Raw genomic sequence first — 15,837 nt, 5'->3', positions numbered from 1 at the left:
CCAATCTGCTAGCGCAGGGAGCAGCCACGCCCCCCCAAAGCTCTCATTGGTCGCTAAGGTGGCGGGGCAGGGCAAACCCTACCTTGTTCACCAATGAGGAGACGCGGCAGTCCCCTCCCCCGGGCACCGGCCAATGGCTCTGGCCGGGGGGCGGGCCCCGCCTCCTGGCGGCCGCAAGATTTCACTGCAGGGGCCCCAGTGGGTTCAGTGACGCTTCGGCCGCCTCCTACCTAAGGCCCAGCGCTCCCGGGCGGGGGTGCGGTCGTGCAATAGGAAGCCGAGGGCGTTGCAAGCTTCCCGTTGGGCACCAGCTACCTACCTGGCCCCGCGCCCTGCCCTTTGCATTCCCCAGACACCTTTGGAGCCCCCACCTGTGGCCCCTGGAGCCCCCTTCACGCGTTGGCCATGCCTCTAAGTCGCACTTTGTCCATGTCCTCCCTGCCAGGACTGGAGGATTGGGAGGATGAATTCGACCTGGAGAACACAGTGCTCTTCGAGGTGGCCTGGGAGGTGGCCAACAAGGGTGAGCACGCCAGGCTGTCGCGGACGAGGAGGGCAGTCGGGGATGGGGGCCGGAACTCTTGAGTAATAGGGGGACAGGACTACATGGCATGACTCTTGGGTTCTGGGCAAGGAGCCTATGACTCCTGTGTCCTTGGGGAGGGGTCGGGGTATGTCTCCTGGACCCTGGCGGGGTGAGGATGAGCCGCCTCACTGTTAAAATGAAAGGAGGCTGGAAGTCCAGTTGCTGGGTCCTAGGGAAGAGGGGACTAAAATGAAAGATTCCTAGGTCCTGGAGGGAGGATTCCGGGAGACCAGAGACCTGGGTGCTGAACAGGGAAGGAGATGGGGCCAGACCCGCCGCCCTAGGGGAAGAGTCTGGGGATATAACTCCGGATTGGGGAGAGAGCCAACTGGGAGACAGGATGCATGAGTCGCCGTGGCAGAATTTGGGGGCTGGCCACTTGAGAGTAAAGATGGGAGGGGCTGCAGACTCTAATTCTTAGATCTTAGGGGGAGAGAGAGTTGGGGTCTGAATGCTTAGGCTCTGAAGGGAGCTGAGGGTGTGAGTTATATGTTTCTAAGATCCTGTGGCCTCAGACACATGCGTACTGGAATGAGGAAAGGCTGGGAAGTCCTAAGTTGGTCAGGGGCTGGGCCCAAGCATGGGAGTGGCTGGGGGCCTAGATTTCTGTGTCCCAGGCTCTGAAGGGCCTAAAGTTCTGGGTTTGGGAAACCAGCTGCAGCTGGAGGGAGCTAGGATTTGCTTTGCTGAGTCTTGGGAGGGGAATGGGACCGGGTCTTACACCATGTCAGGCAGCCATCAAACTGGGAGCCATGTATCACAAGGGCCCAGGCTTCAGTAGGTAAGGAGGCTGAGAGCCCAGACTCCTGGGGCTGGAGTGGAGTCATGGGAGGAGCAGGGCCCTGCATGTGTGTCCTCAGTTGGAGAGAGAAGACTGGGGGACAGGTCAGCAGAGCCCCTGGGGGGCACGGAATGACAATTCAGCCTTCTCTTAGGCAACTGTGGGAATCTGAATAGGGCCATGAGGAGAGATTCTCCCCTACTGTGACCTAGAGCCTGACGGAGAATTTAAACCCAGTTCCTGTAAGCTGGGAACTCGGGAACCTGGGTCCTGCTAATCCTTGTCAGTGTCTGTCATCCTTGGGACCCCAGCCCCTAATTCCCTCAGACCCAGGAGCCCAGGTCCCTGGCCCTTTCCTGACTCAGAAGTTTAGCCTGAGCCCTGTTCTCCCTTAGACCCAGGAGTACTGCCCTCGAACTCCTATTGCATCCTCCCTCTGACTCAGAAGTATGGGTTTCCAGTCCCCTCCTCCCTCTAAGCCAGAAGTCCAGGGCCCCAGCACCCCCCATGCCCCCCACCCCCACCCCAGGTCCCAGAGCTGTGGACCTTGGCTGGGGCCTGCCCTCACACACTTGGGCCCACAGTGGGAGGCATCTACACGGTCCTGCAGACGAAGGCGAAGGTGACAGGGGATGAGTGGGGCGACAACTACTACCTGGTGGGACCTTACACGGAGCAGGGCGTGAGGACCCAGGTGGAACTGCTCGAGCCCCCAACGCCGGCCCTGAAGAAGACGCTGGACTCCATGAACAGCAAGGGCTGCAAGGTAGGATATGGCCGGGCTGAGGGCAGGGAGGTGGGCGCCCAGAGTTAGGGCGGGAGCAACAGATGGAGAAGGGATGGCAGGGAAGGGGGGGATAGCCCCCAGGGGAGAGAGAGGCATGGACAGAAACATGGGATGACCCAGTACTTTCTCAGACAGACAGAGAGGAGGTAAGATTAACAGACAGACAAATGCAGGACCCCATGAAATGGGTGGGTGAACCCCAAGCTGTAAGACATTGGTGAATGGACAGACAGCAGGTACAAGATAGACCGAGAGATGGTTCCTTAGAGGCCGAGATCATCAGACCCACAGAGAGAAAAAGAGCTAGATAGAAAGACAGCCAGCCAGATAGAACCCAGGGCAGGTGGCCTTGGGGTGAGGCAGGAGTGCCAGAGTAGGGGTTCCAGAGCCTGAAACTCAAAAGTCACCTTCTCCACTCTCTGCCTCTGTGACCTTGGCTAATAAACATGCTAATAGCATCTACTTTGTACAGTTTTGGGGAGGATGCAATAGTTAATAAAGTCTTCAAGCCCAATTCCTGGCTTCAGTTAGCACTGTGTATGAACTACCGTGATCATGGCTGTCACCATCATCATTATTATTACTATAAACAGCCAAGCTTGCAATGAGGGGGAGAAGTGCACCAAGGGAGAGAGACGGATAGAGAGAGATTGATTGTCCCAAAAGGTGGTGACAGCCCCAGGGGCTAGAGCAATAGGGAGAGAGAAGAAGAAAAACGGCCTGACGTTGCAGGGAGAAAGACCTAGAAGGGATAGGAAGATGGAGTACTAATGAAGAAAAGAGAGCTAGGCAAGCAGACCTGGGGTGGGGAGAGGGAGGGCAGAGATTCAGAGGGATAGAGCCAGGAATTAAAGATCGGAGGGGAGCTCTCATCCCAGGGTCCCAGATGAGGACCAGAGAGATGGCTGTCGCCTGCAGAGAAGACCATGACATAGCAGGCCTCAAGTACAGAAAGGTTGGGGTTGGGGAGGGAAGAAGTACAGTGGTTCCTGCATTCATTCACAGCCTCTGGCTTGGGGTGGGGTCTGGAGTCCAGTCAGGCCCGGCCGTGTCCCTAAGAAACCCTAGGACAGCCCAGCCCTCCCCCGTGGCAGCTGCTCCCCACGTGCTGGGGGCCTAAGAATAGCCCCCCCCACCCAGTGAAAGGGCAGACAACAGCTGGGAGGGGGAGGGGCAGGGCATCAGAGTCGGACTCCCCGGGCTGGGAAAAGCCAGGTCCAGAGAGGCAAATGACTGCTTTCTGCCTGCACAGGGCCGTGGCAGCAGGCCCAGAAGCTAGGCCTTCATCTCGGGAAGAAAGCAGTCGCCGAGCGGAGGAACGTGGCAGAGGCAGAAGGAAATGTGACAGCGAGGTTTAGAGACAGGGCAGTGGGTAGAGAAAGGCAGCCCCTGGGGGAGGAAAGAGGGCAGCCGGTGTTAGAAAGGGTGGCTGCAAATCAAGGAGGCAGCAGGTGACAAACTTATGGTGAAAGGGTCAGACGCCAGGCAGCGGGTGGACGAAATAGGGCAGGGAGAACAGTAAAAGAAGCATCCAGTGGAAGGAATTTGCGGCAGAAGGAAAAGATCACGGGAGAAAGCAACGTGAGGGTTGGCGAGAGAAGTGGCAGCAAACAGGGAAACAAGGCAGCAGGTTGGAGACATTATAAGGGTGTGGAAAAACAAGGCAGCGGAGGCACAGAGGAAGGACATGTAAAATGAGTGGGTGTAGGCAGAGAAAGGAGGCAGTGGGGAGGAGCGGGGTGGTGGTTATAAGCAAGGGAGAGAGTAAATGTAACAGATGGAAAAAGATCGTGGTGGGAATAACTAACAGCACGTATAGAGAAATAAGGCAGCGGGTGAGAAATGAGCAGCAGATACAGAAACAGGGTGGAAGAACTGAGGTGGTAAGTCCAGGTAGCTGCCTGCAGACAGGAGAGCCACAGATGCTGAGCCCAGAGACATGTGGCCACAGCCCTGAGCCTTCCTGTGACCCCCCCAGGTGTACTTTGGTCGCTGGCTGATCGAGGGGAGCCCCCTGGTGGTGCTCCTGGACGTGGGGGCCTCAGCCTGGGCCCTGGAGCGCTGGAAGGGGGAGCTCTGGGACACCTGCAACATCGGGGTGCCCTGGTACGACCGTGAGGCCAACGACGCCGTCCTTTTTGGCTTCCTCACGACCTGGTTCCTGGGTGAGGTAGGCCCCATTGTCCGTCCCCGTGTCACTCCTTCCAACCCCCGCCCCAAGCTACAATGGCCATCAGCCCCTGGCCAGGGGGTGTCTGGGTGGGGGCCTGGAGCTGGCTGGCTTCTCCCAGGGCATTCTGGGAGTTATAGGTCCTTTTCCAAGCATTAGCTCTGAATTTTGGGAAAATGGACATCCAGGGGCCCACAGTCTTGTTCCTCAGAGACTCAAACTTCCAACCCTAGCTTCATTCACTCTAACTTTCCAAGTATAGGACTTTTGAGCCATTAGCTTTTGGGGGGGCTGGCCTGGCTGGAGGGTTTGTACCAGGGAATTCTGGGAGTTGTAGTTCTCTAGTCTGATAGTGGCTGGACTTAGCTCTCAGATGGGGCTCTGGATGTTTGGGGATCTCCAGTCTATATGAGAATGAGGAATCCTGGTTCTGACCCCCCTTTTAGCTTTTAAAAGGCTCAAGAAACTTCATTTCTCATGCCCCAGGAAAACAGTCTAGAACTGGCTACTCCTATGGCATTCTGGGAGTTGTAGTCCTTTAGCCAGTATTGGGTACAGTTTTACTCTTGATTGAGTTAGAGTCTCCAGGAATTGCATCCAGGACCTGGGGACACTTTCCAGTTCAGCCTTTTTGGGGCTTAAAAGGTTGCTTAAAAAAAAAACCCAGCTCCTATCAGCCTCTGGGGATGGGGTTAGCTGGTCTAGCCGTCTCAAGGATTTATCGTTCCTTCCTTATTCTGGGGGGACTGCCGTGGGCGACCATTCGCTCTGTGCAGGAGTCGTGATAGCTCTCCCTTGCTTTCTTCTCCACCTTGGGGGATTGTTGATTGCCTACACAATACATATGGAGACACAGTGGCCCTGTTCCTGTTGCCCCATAGTTCCTGGCCCAGAATGAGGAGAAGCCACATGTGGTTGCACACTTCCACGAGTGGTTGGCGGGCATCGGACTCTGCCTGTGCCGGGCCCGGCGGCTGCCTGTGGCTACAATCTTCACCACCCACGCCACGCTCCTGGGACGATATCTGTGTGCGGGTGCTGTGGATTTCTACAACAACCTGGAGAATGTGAGCCGGGAATGTGGCACGGGGGGGCTCCAAGTGTTTCAGGACAGCCCAGGGGGATCAAGCTTCCTTTTCTCCCATGACCCAGGAGTTCAAGGCCTCAGCCCCCTCCTCCCTCAGATCCAGGAGGAGTTCAGCCTCCAGCCCCAACCGCCGCCAGGGCCCCGGAGTCTGGACCTCTAGTCTTCTCCCCAGTTCTTCCACCCTGACTGCCCTCCCTTCCCACCCAGTTCAATGTGGACAAGGAAGCAGGTGAGAGGCAAATCTATCACCGCTACTGCATGGAGCGGGCAGCGGCCCACTGCGCTCACGTCTTTACTACTGTGTCCCAGATTACCGCCATCGAGGCTCAGCACCTACTCAAGAGGAAACCAGGTAGGGAGTAGGCTGGGGTCCCTAGACGTGAATGAGGTGGTCTGTGCTAAGGCCTGCACCAGTTTTTTTTTAACTGTAGAGAGCGAATAACTACACCTCCCAGAAGACCCTAAATTGGTGATCTGAATATGAAGCTGCCTGGCTATATGCCCTAGAGACCCACGAGAGGTGTCATTTCTTTGACGTTAATTTCAAAATGGTAAAGTTATTTTATTGGCAAATGTAGATATCGGTCTTCTGAAAGGGAATGGAGTTTCACTGGGTTTTGATTTTGAGAACAGTGTTGGAACCAGTTATTCCTCCCAGGTTATGGTACCCGTTCTCAATGGGTGTATTGTGAGAACTACAATTCCCAGAAGGCCTTTGGCTAGTCAGCTCCTTACCCTCCTGGAATTTTGCCCCAGGAGGGGGTAGAGGTTATAATTTTTCATTGACATGCTTTAATTTCAACGAGGATAGAAAATGGTTGGAACCCTAAGAAAGGCTTGAAGGTTGAGGGTATATTCTGGGAGAAGCAGGATGGGGATGTTTAAACCGTTCCCAGGGCAGGGTGGAATAGGGGCAACAAAATAACCACTCCCAGAGGCCGCAAGGTGGGTCATTTCCCTGTGGGGTTAGTCATTGGCAGGGGCTGCTGGGATTTGTAGTTGTGCTTGTGAATGCATGCAAGTAACTTTGGGCAAGAAGGCATCCAAGTGTCAGGGCAGCTGGGTCACCAAGGGAGCTCCCAGAGGAGCTCCTAAAGCAAATAAATTGTTCAAGGAAAGGAGTCTTTCCTTTGTTTATTCATTCAGCCACACTGATCAGAATGAATAAATGAAGATCTGAAACATGGACCTTCTCCCCCAACCCCAGATATCGTGACCCCCAATGGGCTGAATGTGAAAAAGTTCTCCGCCATGCATGAGTTCCAGAACCTCCATGCTCAAAGCAAGGCTCGAATCCAGGAGTTTGTGCGGGGCCACTTTTATGGGTACGTGGACCAGATACCTAGGTCTTGAGAGAGGAGGGGGTTGGGAACCCAAGTCCCGAGTGTAAGAGACAGGACAGCTGGCAGCTTGGCCTCTTGAGTTCCTGAGCCCCAGAACAATGGCTGAGTATTGAGGGATCGATCCCCATCTAAGGAGAGAAGAACCACAATTCCCAGGAGTCCCCATGATGCCTCTTCTCTGGCTGAGCTGTTCTTTGCCCCTGTAGCTGCTGCGGTTTGTAGTTTGCAGGCCAGGGCTACAGGCTCCCCAGCGTTGCCTTCACCCTGCCTTGTGGCTTTTTTAGACACCTGGACTTCAACTTGGACAAGACCTTGTATTTCTTTATCGCCGGCCGCTACGAGTTCTCTAACAAGGGGGCCGACGTCTTCCTAGAGGCCTTGGCCCGGCTCAACTATCTGCTCAGAGTAAGGCCTGGGCTCTCTGTGAGGACACAAAAAGAGGACGAGGAAATCAGGACACAACTGGGTGGGGGGTGGGAGTAGGAAAACCCATGTGTGAAGGGGAAGTGTCAAGACCCAGAAGGCAGACCAGGGTCTCTGTGGGGATGGTAACTTCAATCCTCCCTGACAGGAAGGGGCATGGCAGGGCCATAGTGGTCTTGATGGGTGGAAAAGGGTAGGTGACCTCAGCCTTCTCCCAGGTGATCCTGACGCCCTCCCCCACCTCACACCTTTTCCTCTGCCCAGGTGAACGGCAGTGAGCAGACGGTCGTTGCCTTCTTCATCATGCCGGCTCGGACCAACAATTTCAACGTGGAAACCCTCAAGGGCCAGGCCGTGCGCAAGCAGCTCTGGTAGCAGCCCTGGGCCCAGGAGCCCTGCCATTCCCACTCCAGCTTTGTGCTTTGGGGGGCTCAGTTTTGTTCTCTGGAACACAAGCAACTCACCCCACCACTTCCTAGGGAAGCCACTTGCTTGCGAAGCCTCCAGTTCAGGGGCAGTAAGGAGCTGCAGGCAGGACGAGTGTGACTGCACAACCAGGGCTCTGGCAAGGTCCCCCTTGTGCCACTGCCCCTTGCTGGTTTTGTGACTTTAGGCGAATAATTCTGCCTCTCCAAGCCTCAGTTTCCTCAAATGCAAAACCCATTCATCAGCTGTCAGATACTCACTGAGTACCTACCATGTCCCAGGCACTGTTCCAGGCCCTGGGGACACAGCCTGGATGAGAAAGATAAAATGAGAAAGATAAAAATCCCTGCCCTCGTCACGTGGAGCTCACATTCTAGAAAGTTCTATAGAAAGTGCTCTGGGGCACCTGGCTGGCTCACTGGGTAGAGCATGTGACATTGATCTTGGGGTTGTGAGTTCAAGCCCCATATCGGGTGTAGAGATTACTTAAAAATAAAATCTTTCGAAAAGAAAAGTGAGGGTGGGAGGTAAAAAAAAAAAAGGGAGGGGGGAAGTGCTCTGGCAAGAAAATAAAGCAGGACTGGAATATGAGAGACAGGACATGAGTTGTCAGGACAGGTCACACCGAGAAAGTGCCATTGGGTAGAGACCAACAGGAAATGAGGGAGGGAGCCCTGCGTGTATCTGGCGGATAGCATTTCAGGCAGAGGAACGGCAAGTGCAAAGGCCCTGTGATGTGTTTGAGAAACCACAAGAAGACCAGTGGGGCTGGAGCAGAGTGCTGTAGGGAGATGGGGTAGAAGATGAGGCCTGAGCTATGAGAGGATTATGAGCCGAGGAATGTCAATGAGACTGGGGTGTCACTAATTGCTGTCTTCCCTCATGCACCTCAAGTTTCCTCTCTCAGAACAGAATTTTCCCTTTTTATAAAATGGGGCTTAGCATTGCCATTGCCAGGACAAGTGCAAGTCCTAAAAATAGCTGACATTTCTGGAAGGCTCACCGTGCCCAGGCACTGTATACTTTTTGTCATGACTTCAAGTTTTCACTGCAGACCTATGATGTTGGTTCTATTTTTATCCCCGTCTAACAGATGAGTCACTGAAGTCAGAGAGGGAAGGCCACCTGTCCCTGGCCACACAGCTGATGCAAGGCACAAGGGAGTCGAGCCTTCCAGGGCCTGTTTCCCAGCTCCCCCTCCTCCAGCTCAGAATCCCCAGGTCCTCTGCTCAGACCTCGGTTTTCCAGCTGCCCCAGAAACCTAACAACTTACGGCACCTGGTGTGTGTATATGATACTGTGGCTCTGCTCGTTCTAGGGATACGGCCAACACTGTGAAAGAGAAGTTTGGAAGGAAGCTTTACGAATCCTTGCTGGTGTGAGTGTCCCACCCCCAGCCCTGCATCCTCCTGGGCCCTAACTGCTCTCATCACCCCTGATTCCCAGCTGCATACCCTGCTCACCTTGCAGGGGGAGCCTCCCGGACATGAATAAGATGCTGGACAAGGAGGACTTCACCATGATGAAGAGAGCCATCTTTGCCACGCAGGTATGGTTGGGACCCCTCAGTCGAGGGCTGGCAACGCCCAGCAGCCCCAGAGGCAGCTTGCCCTGTCGGCTCTGACCCCAGAGATGGCCGGAAGATCTCTGTCCTGGCAGCCCTTCCCAGGGAATCAGTTCTCAAGTCCACCGAAGGTCTGAGCTGACTGGTAGACCTTCAGTTTCCTGAGGGCAGCCCTGGTTTATTCTGCTACAGGGGCCACTTGGAGTTGAAATTTATTTTTCTTTCTTTCTTTCTTTCTTTCTTTCTTTCTTTCTTTCTTTCTTTCTTTCTTTCTTTCNTTCTTTCTTTCCCTTCCTTCCTTCCTTCCTTCCTTCCTTCCTTCCTTCCTTCCTTCCTTCCTTCCTTTCCCCTTTCCTTTCCCCTCCTTCCCCTTCCCTTTCCCCTTTCCTTTCCCCTTCTTTTCAAGTTGTAATTTCTTTGAGTCTCTGGGGTCAAAGGACAAAAGGTGAAAGGGAACGTTAGCAAGCCAACCCAGCCACAAAAGGAGAACTACAAGTCCCTGCTGTCCCTGGGTCTTGCTGGCAAACTAGCTGCATACTCATTAGAGACAGAAAATCCGCTAAAACACTTACCATGACCAGAAGAACACTGAAAACTCTCAGCAGCCGCTGCGTTTCTTATACTACTGGCTGTGTCTTAGTCCCCAAACATTCCTGGGAGTTGTAGCTTCTTCAGATTCCTGAGGTTAATGCAATTAGGCGGATGGGAAACCGTAAAGGTGTGGCAGCAACAGAATGAGAACTACAACTCCCACCAGCCCCTGCTTCACTGAGTCTTTGCTAGCCCCAGAGGCTTATGGGAGGTAGAGTTCTTTTCTTTTCTGCAGTCAAGAATCTTTGGTACCACTGATCAGGGTTGGTGAACCATTTCCTGGGGAATGGAAACCTAGATAAGCCAAGCTGCACAAATACGGCCTGTTGTACTTTTGGCCAAATTACAATTTCCAATAGTCCCTAAGGCAGTTGGTCTCCCTGAGGATGTATCTGCTATGGGGCTGCTGGGAGTTGTAGTTTCTTGCAGCCCCTGGAGGCCCTCTGAAGGTGAGTAGAACTTTTCATGAGATGGAAGAGGTACCAATAACTATCTGTCCAGCACCCCATGGGAGTTCCTTGCTCTGGCCTCTTCCAGTGACTCTTGGGAATTGTGGTTTCTTTGGGCCTCAGTTGGGAGCAGAGGTGGAGGGAATTACAGGAAGGAGAGTAAAGGGAACTTAGATAGAAAGCAAGCCAGGATTTTCATAAGAAAACGACAACTAAGGGCACCTGGATGGCTCAGTCAGTTGAGCATCCAACTCTTGATTTCGGCTCAGGTCATGATCTCAGGGTTGTGAGATCAAGTCCTGCATCGGGCTCCGCGCTGGGTGTGGAGCCTGCTTGAGACTCTCTCTCTCTCTCTCCCTCTCCCTCTGCCTCCCACCCCACCCTTTCTTTCTCTCTAAAAGCAAACCAACAAAACCAAAACAAAAACCCTGCAGTTTCCAGCAGCCCCCGAAGCTTGCTACCATATTGGGTAAAGTCTCTGCCCCATTGATTTAGGGTTTTAGTGCCTTTCGGGTTTCTTTGATGACAGAGCCAAGAGTATAGAACAGAATAGCTGCGACTCTCATAGTCCGTGAGGCTTTGCCTCAAAGACAGCTGGGAATTATAGTTCTTTCCGGCTCAGGGTGGTCAAAGGGAAAAGCGGACCTTTACAGAGAGAGCCAAGTAGAAATCTACAACTGCTAATCTCTTGGGCTTGTGGTTCCCACAGCCTGGTGGGAACTGTGGTCTCGCCAGGGTCAGCATGGCTCATAGGGCACTAGGGAGCCCCCTGTCCCTTCTCTGACCCCCATCCCACTTGTGACCTGTATAGCGGCAGTCCTTCCCCCCTGTGTGCACCCACAACATGCTGGACGACTCCTCGGACCCTATCCTGACCACCATCCGCCGAATTGGACTCTTCAATAGTGGTGCTGACAGGGTCAAGGTGAGGGCAACGGTCAGGGTGGGTTAAGCATGGTGGGGTGGGGTAGGGGTAGGGGGAGCCTGAGCCTCACATCCCCCCTTTCCCATAGTTTATCAAAGGATTGCTGTGTTTAGAAAGGACCTTAGCACTTTAAGCAGACAGACTTGGATTCAAATCTTTGTCCTCCCACTGACTTGTGTGACTTTAGACAAGTCTTTCACCCTCTCTGGGCCACTCCGGGATCCCAGGGAGTAGCTAAATAAGGTGCTTGGGCTGAGCTCTTCTTTTTTCACTGGTAGGTGATTTTCCACCCAGAGTTCCTCTCCTCCACGAGCCCCCTGCTCCCCGTGGATTATGAGGAATTTGTCCGTGGCTGCCATCTTGGGGTCTTCCCCTCCTACTATGAGCCTTGGGGCTACACGCCAGGTGAGTGCAGCATGGTGGTGGGCTTCTGGTCCGATCAGGCATGATCGATGACGGCACTTGCCCCATTCTGCGCCCCAAGCTCTCCTTCAACAGTCTCTTTTGCTACAGAATATGTTTTTGTGACACAATAGCTCATGTGATGCGTAATTAGGGGTCACATGTGATTTCCCCCAACTGGCTGCTGTTTGCCCCCCCCCCCCACATAACAACAGTTGAATGCATAGTTCACTCACACGACTGGAATGTGGCCAAGGCTCCCTGAGATGTTCTCAGGGCCCATTGGCTCCATCTTCCTCTTTTAGGAAGGGGTTGGCTCCAAGTTAGACCTTATTTGCAATTCTCCCTCATTTAGGGACATTCTGCTGTGGCCCCAAACTCAACCCTGCCTCACGCACTTTTCAGTCAAGCTACCTTCATGTTTTTCAGGCTAAGGAAATATCACATTTGCTGTAGTCTTTCTTAATTTATGAGTAATTAACAAATCTCTTAAAGCGTGCTTGCGCGATAATTAGGATGATGATTTGGCCAGTTTTATTTCTGTCGTGGTTACAGTGATGCGGGGGTTTTGTGTGCTTGGCCCCAACCCTATTTTTCCCATAAGCCCTGCTATATCTGGAGCCTGCCTTTCCAGGTTATGTGGGTTTTTAGAAACACTTACATTTGAATTATAATAAACTGCTTGAAGCACTTCTCAGGCTTGTTTAGAGTATTAAACGAGGCAGTAATGAGAGCCCTTCTCTTACCTCTTGTCAAGATAGACTGAAGCTCGGGGGCCTGGATAGCTGAGTTGGTTAAGTGACCGGCTTTTGGTTTCAGCTTAGGCCCTGATCTCAGGGTTGTGAGATCGAGCCCCGAGTTAGGCTAGCACCAAGTGCAGAGTCTGTGTGGGACTCTTTCTCCCTCTCCCACTGCCCCTCCCCCCTGCGCGCGTGCTCGCGCGCTCTCTCTCAAGTAAATAAATACATCTTTTAAATAAATAGACTGAAGCTATGATTAAGCAGCACACTATATTTGGCACAAGAAAGTATCTTACAGGTTGTGAGGATTAAGTAAAATGGTAGATACTGGCACAGAGTCCGTACTTAATAATTCAGCATCCTATCGCCTAACTCTAGACTCTTCCTCGTCCTGAAGCCTTGGGACAAGTGAATTCCCTATTCTGAGCCTCCTACCTTCCCCTATGAGAAACACACTATGATAGTCTAATGCACCGCCTGGTTTTGTGGGCTCAGTGGTTTGCTCAAGGTGTCAGTAGAGGGCGCTGTTGGGGCTTTTATTGCGATTTAAGAGGCTGGAAAGGAGAAAGCTAAGCGGACACTTGCTTCTCACGCCTTCCCGCAGCTGAGTGCACGGTTATGGGTATCCCCAGTATCTCCACCAACCTCTCCGGCTTCGGCTGCTTCATGGAGGAACACATTGCAGACCCCTCAGCTTACGGTCGGTGCCCAGACTGAGAGCCAAGACTCTTGGATCCTGGGGGAGGAAGGCGTGGGCTCCTGGGTTCCCGGGGGAGGACGGGTCCTGGCGCCAGAGAGTCCCCGGAAGAATGAAAGTTTCCTTAGTCTGATTTCTGAGCCCCCGTCCTGGCCCCCACAGGCATCTACATTCTGGACCGGCGGTTCCGTAGTCTGGATGATTCCTGCTCGCAGCTCACCTCCTTCCTCTACAGCTTCTGCCAGCAGAGCCGGCGGCAGCGCATCATCCAGCGAAACCGCACCGAGCGCCTCTCAGACCTTCTGGACTGGAAATACCTAGGCCGGGTATAACCGCCTTCCGTGTCCTTTGCTGCTGAACTGGCCGCTGGGTCTCTCATTCCTCAGCCTCCAAGGCTGGGCGGGAGGCAGTCAGGCTCCTTCCGCCTCTAACAGTTGCTGTCCCTTTAAGAAATCAACCAGTTTTTGCAGGTAGACCACACTGGTGGCAGTTACCTTCCTTGCGTGAGTGTGTGGCGGAGGAGGTAACCGACTTACGAATTCTGGCCGTGTTAATGAGCTGTGGCTCAGAGATGGTCCGTTCACAGCTCTGCTTATCTACTTAAGGAGTGGAGCCGGAAAGATGGATAATGGGCATAAGGGCCATCGGGAAGGTGCCTGCGTGTGCTCATCTGCGTAAAGGGTGTGGCTAGGGTCCGCCCCCTTCTACCTCTTCCGGGGGCGGGGTCTGGCTCCCATCCCCTAACGCCCCCTCCCTTTCTTTTCCCCAAGTACTATATGTCTGCGCGCCACATGGCGCTGGCCAAGGCCTTTCCAGAACACTTCACCTATGAGCCCCACGAGGCTGACGCGGTGAGTGGACCCGGATCTCTCTGATGGGCTTGGAGCTAGAGGGCTGTCGTGGGGGCACGTTCCTCCTGAAGTGGGAAGGTCTGGGGGAGTGGTGGGGAACCGTAGGGGCCTCTGCTTACTTTGAGGTTTGTGTCCACACCCGCCTAACTCAGACTCAGGGCTACCGCTACCCACGGCCGGCCTCGGTGCCACCATCGCCCTCGCTGTCGCGACACTCAAGCCCACACCAGAGTGAGGACGAGGAGGAGCCCCGGGACGGGCCGCCGGATGTAGACGGGGAGCGCTACGACGAGGACGAGGAGGCCGCCAAGGACCGGCGCAACATCCGCGCCCCCGAATGGCCGCGCCGCGCCTCCAGCGCCTCTTCCACCGGCGGAAGCAAGCGCAGCTCGGTGGACACGGCGCCCTCCAGCTCGCTCAGCACTCCCAGTGAGCCCCTCAGCCCTGCCAGCTCCCTGGGCGAGGAGCGCAACTGAGTCCTGTGCCCCACACTCCCGGCCTGTCCTGCCGCCCTTGTCCAGAGGGTGGATGCAGAACGGCGCTGTTCCTAAACCCGACTCCAGATCCCAAACCTTCCTGGGGGTCCACAGCCCCGCTCCCTCCGCCATACACTCCAGCCCCTCTAGCTCCACTCTTGGAATCCCCAACACTCCAGAATACACAACGCCGTGCCTTTCCTGGGTTCCAGAATGCATAATCTGTGTGCCCTGGAGTCCTTCCGGCCTTGTCTGGGCTCCAGGGTCCAGGAACCTGCCATTACCCTGCCGTGGGGCCAGAGGTTTTAGGAAACCTGGTCTGGTGCCTTCCAGGCAGGGGCTCCTAGAGCCCTTTGTGGCTTGCTAATTTTATAGCCCACAGAACATGCCATGCTCAGGCTTGGCCCAAGGGCCAGCAAGCTCTGGAAACCATGTGGTTTCCCTGCTAATGGGACAATCAAGTCCAAAGCTGGGGCACTTTCAGGGACTTTACTGAATGCAGAAGGTCCTCCATTTCAACTCCAGAACTGGGGCTCCAGACCAGGGCACTCCCCTGTTTACTCTGATCTGGCCCTTCCTGGGGTGCCTGGCTCTGCCTGGAGGGCCCCTCCACCCCTGCACTCTTCTTTCTCCGTACTTTGGCCAACGGGGTGGTGGTGGTACAGAACCACTTGGCTTCTCATTCCTATTGGAGAACATGCAGTCTTGGTCTAGATGCCTTTCTGGCCTTTTGAAACCAGACCCTCCTCCTCCTTCCCGGAGTCTGAGCTCCCCTCCTCATTTTGAGATTCCTGTTCACTCCAGGGAATCCCCCTGCTGAGGACAGAACTGGCTGTCTTCCCCTGCCACAAGCCACAAGCCCTAGGCCCGCCATGAAACCACTGGGTTCTAGGTCCCAGCTGCTGAATCTAGAACCTTACCACTGTGCTGCTTCCTGGTCCCTTTCCCCTGGTCTAGAACTGAACCCAGTAGGTTCTAGAACCTTCTTCATATTTACCTCGAGGCTCTTCCATCCTTAAGCTGTGCCCTGCCCCCAGCTTTGGTGAAAGGGAGGGGCCCTTCATGTGTGCTGTGCTGTGTCTGATGCACTCGGTTTGCCTTTGGGAGGGGGAGGGCAGAAGGGGGTGTGATTGATGTGTGTCCAGAGATGAAAAAAAATACAAGTATATTTAAGAATCTCAGGTTTGGTCCGCTGGGAGGGCTTGCTGGGCCTCGTTCCTGGCCCCTCCCTCATCGTGGCTTCTCTACCTCTTTCCCGCTTCTATTCTACCCCTCCCCCACCCTCACCCCTGTGTCCCTGATACCTTGTCTCATTCTGCTGTCTTGGAGAGACTTGTTCTAGATTCTAGTTTTATTTAAAGGGAAGGCAGCTTTGTTTAGTCGGGACTTGCAAGTTTGGCTCAAGCTCTTTGGCAGAAAGGGGCTGTGTCACCATAAAAAAAAAAAAAAAAAAAGACCCTCAGATAGCCGCAAGCCCCCTGTGGCTATTTAGATTTAAATGAACCAGATTCCTCAGTGGCAGTAGCCACGTGCAACTGC

General features: G+C 54.1%; 1 protein-coding gene across 1 annotated transcript; it reads left to right on the top strand.

Moving 5' to 3' along the window:
* The first annotated feature begins 204 nt into the window (after positions 1-204).
* On the top strand, positions 205-15,474 carry GYS1 (glycogen synthase 1). Its single transcript, XM_008684526.2, has 16 exons — positions 205-523; positions 1,952-2,133; positions 4,133-4,324; positions 5,206-5,391; positions 5,619-5,763; positions 6,619-6,736; positions 7,039-7,159; positions 7,442-7,548; positions 8,922-8,981; positions 9,074-9,152; positions 11,019-11,132; positions 11,411-11,537; positions 12,879-12,974; positions 13,134-13,297; positions 13,742-13,822; positions 13,975-15,474. Exons 1-16 carry the CDS (start codon positions 406-408, stop codon positions 14,296-14,298), a joined length of 2,214 nt encoding a protein of 737 aa, XP_008682748.2. The 5' UTR covers positions 205-405; the 3' UTR covers positions 14,299-15,474.
* The last annotated feature ends 363 nt before the right edge of the window (positions 15,475-15,837 follow it).

This window comes from Ursus maritimus, unplaced genomic scaffold (assembly GCF_017311325.1).
Source record: "Ursus maritimus isolate PB19 unplaced genomic scaffold, ASM1731132v1 scaffold_19, whole genome shotgun sequence".
Lineage (NCBI taxonomy): Eukaryota > Metazoa > Chordata > Mammalia > Carnivora > Ursidae > Ursus > Ursus maritimus.
This window is presented reverse-complemented; position numbering and strand designations above follow the sequence as displayed.

Excerpts from the sequence above, each read along its gene's own strand:
- GYS1 (XM_008684526.2), top strand. The coding sequence starts at position 406 with ATGCCTCTAAGTCGCACTTTGTCCATGTCCTCCCTGCCAGGACTGGAG. Across the intron at positions 524-1,951 it reads CTGGGAGGTGGCCAACAAGG|TGGGAGGCATCTACACGGTC; the intron begins GTGAGCACGCCA and ends TTGGGCCCACAG. Across the intron at positions 13,298-13,741 it reads ACTGGAAATACCTAGGCCGG|TACTATATGTCTGCGCGCCA; the intron begins GTATAACCGCCT and ends CTTTTCCCCAAG.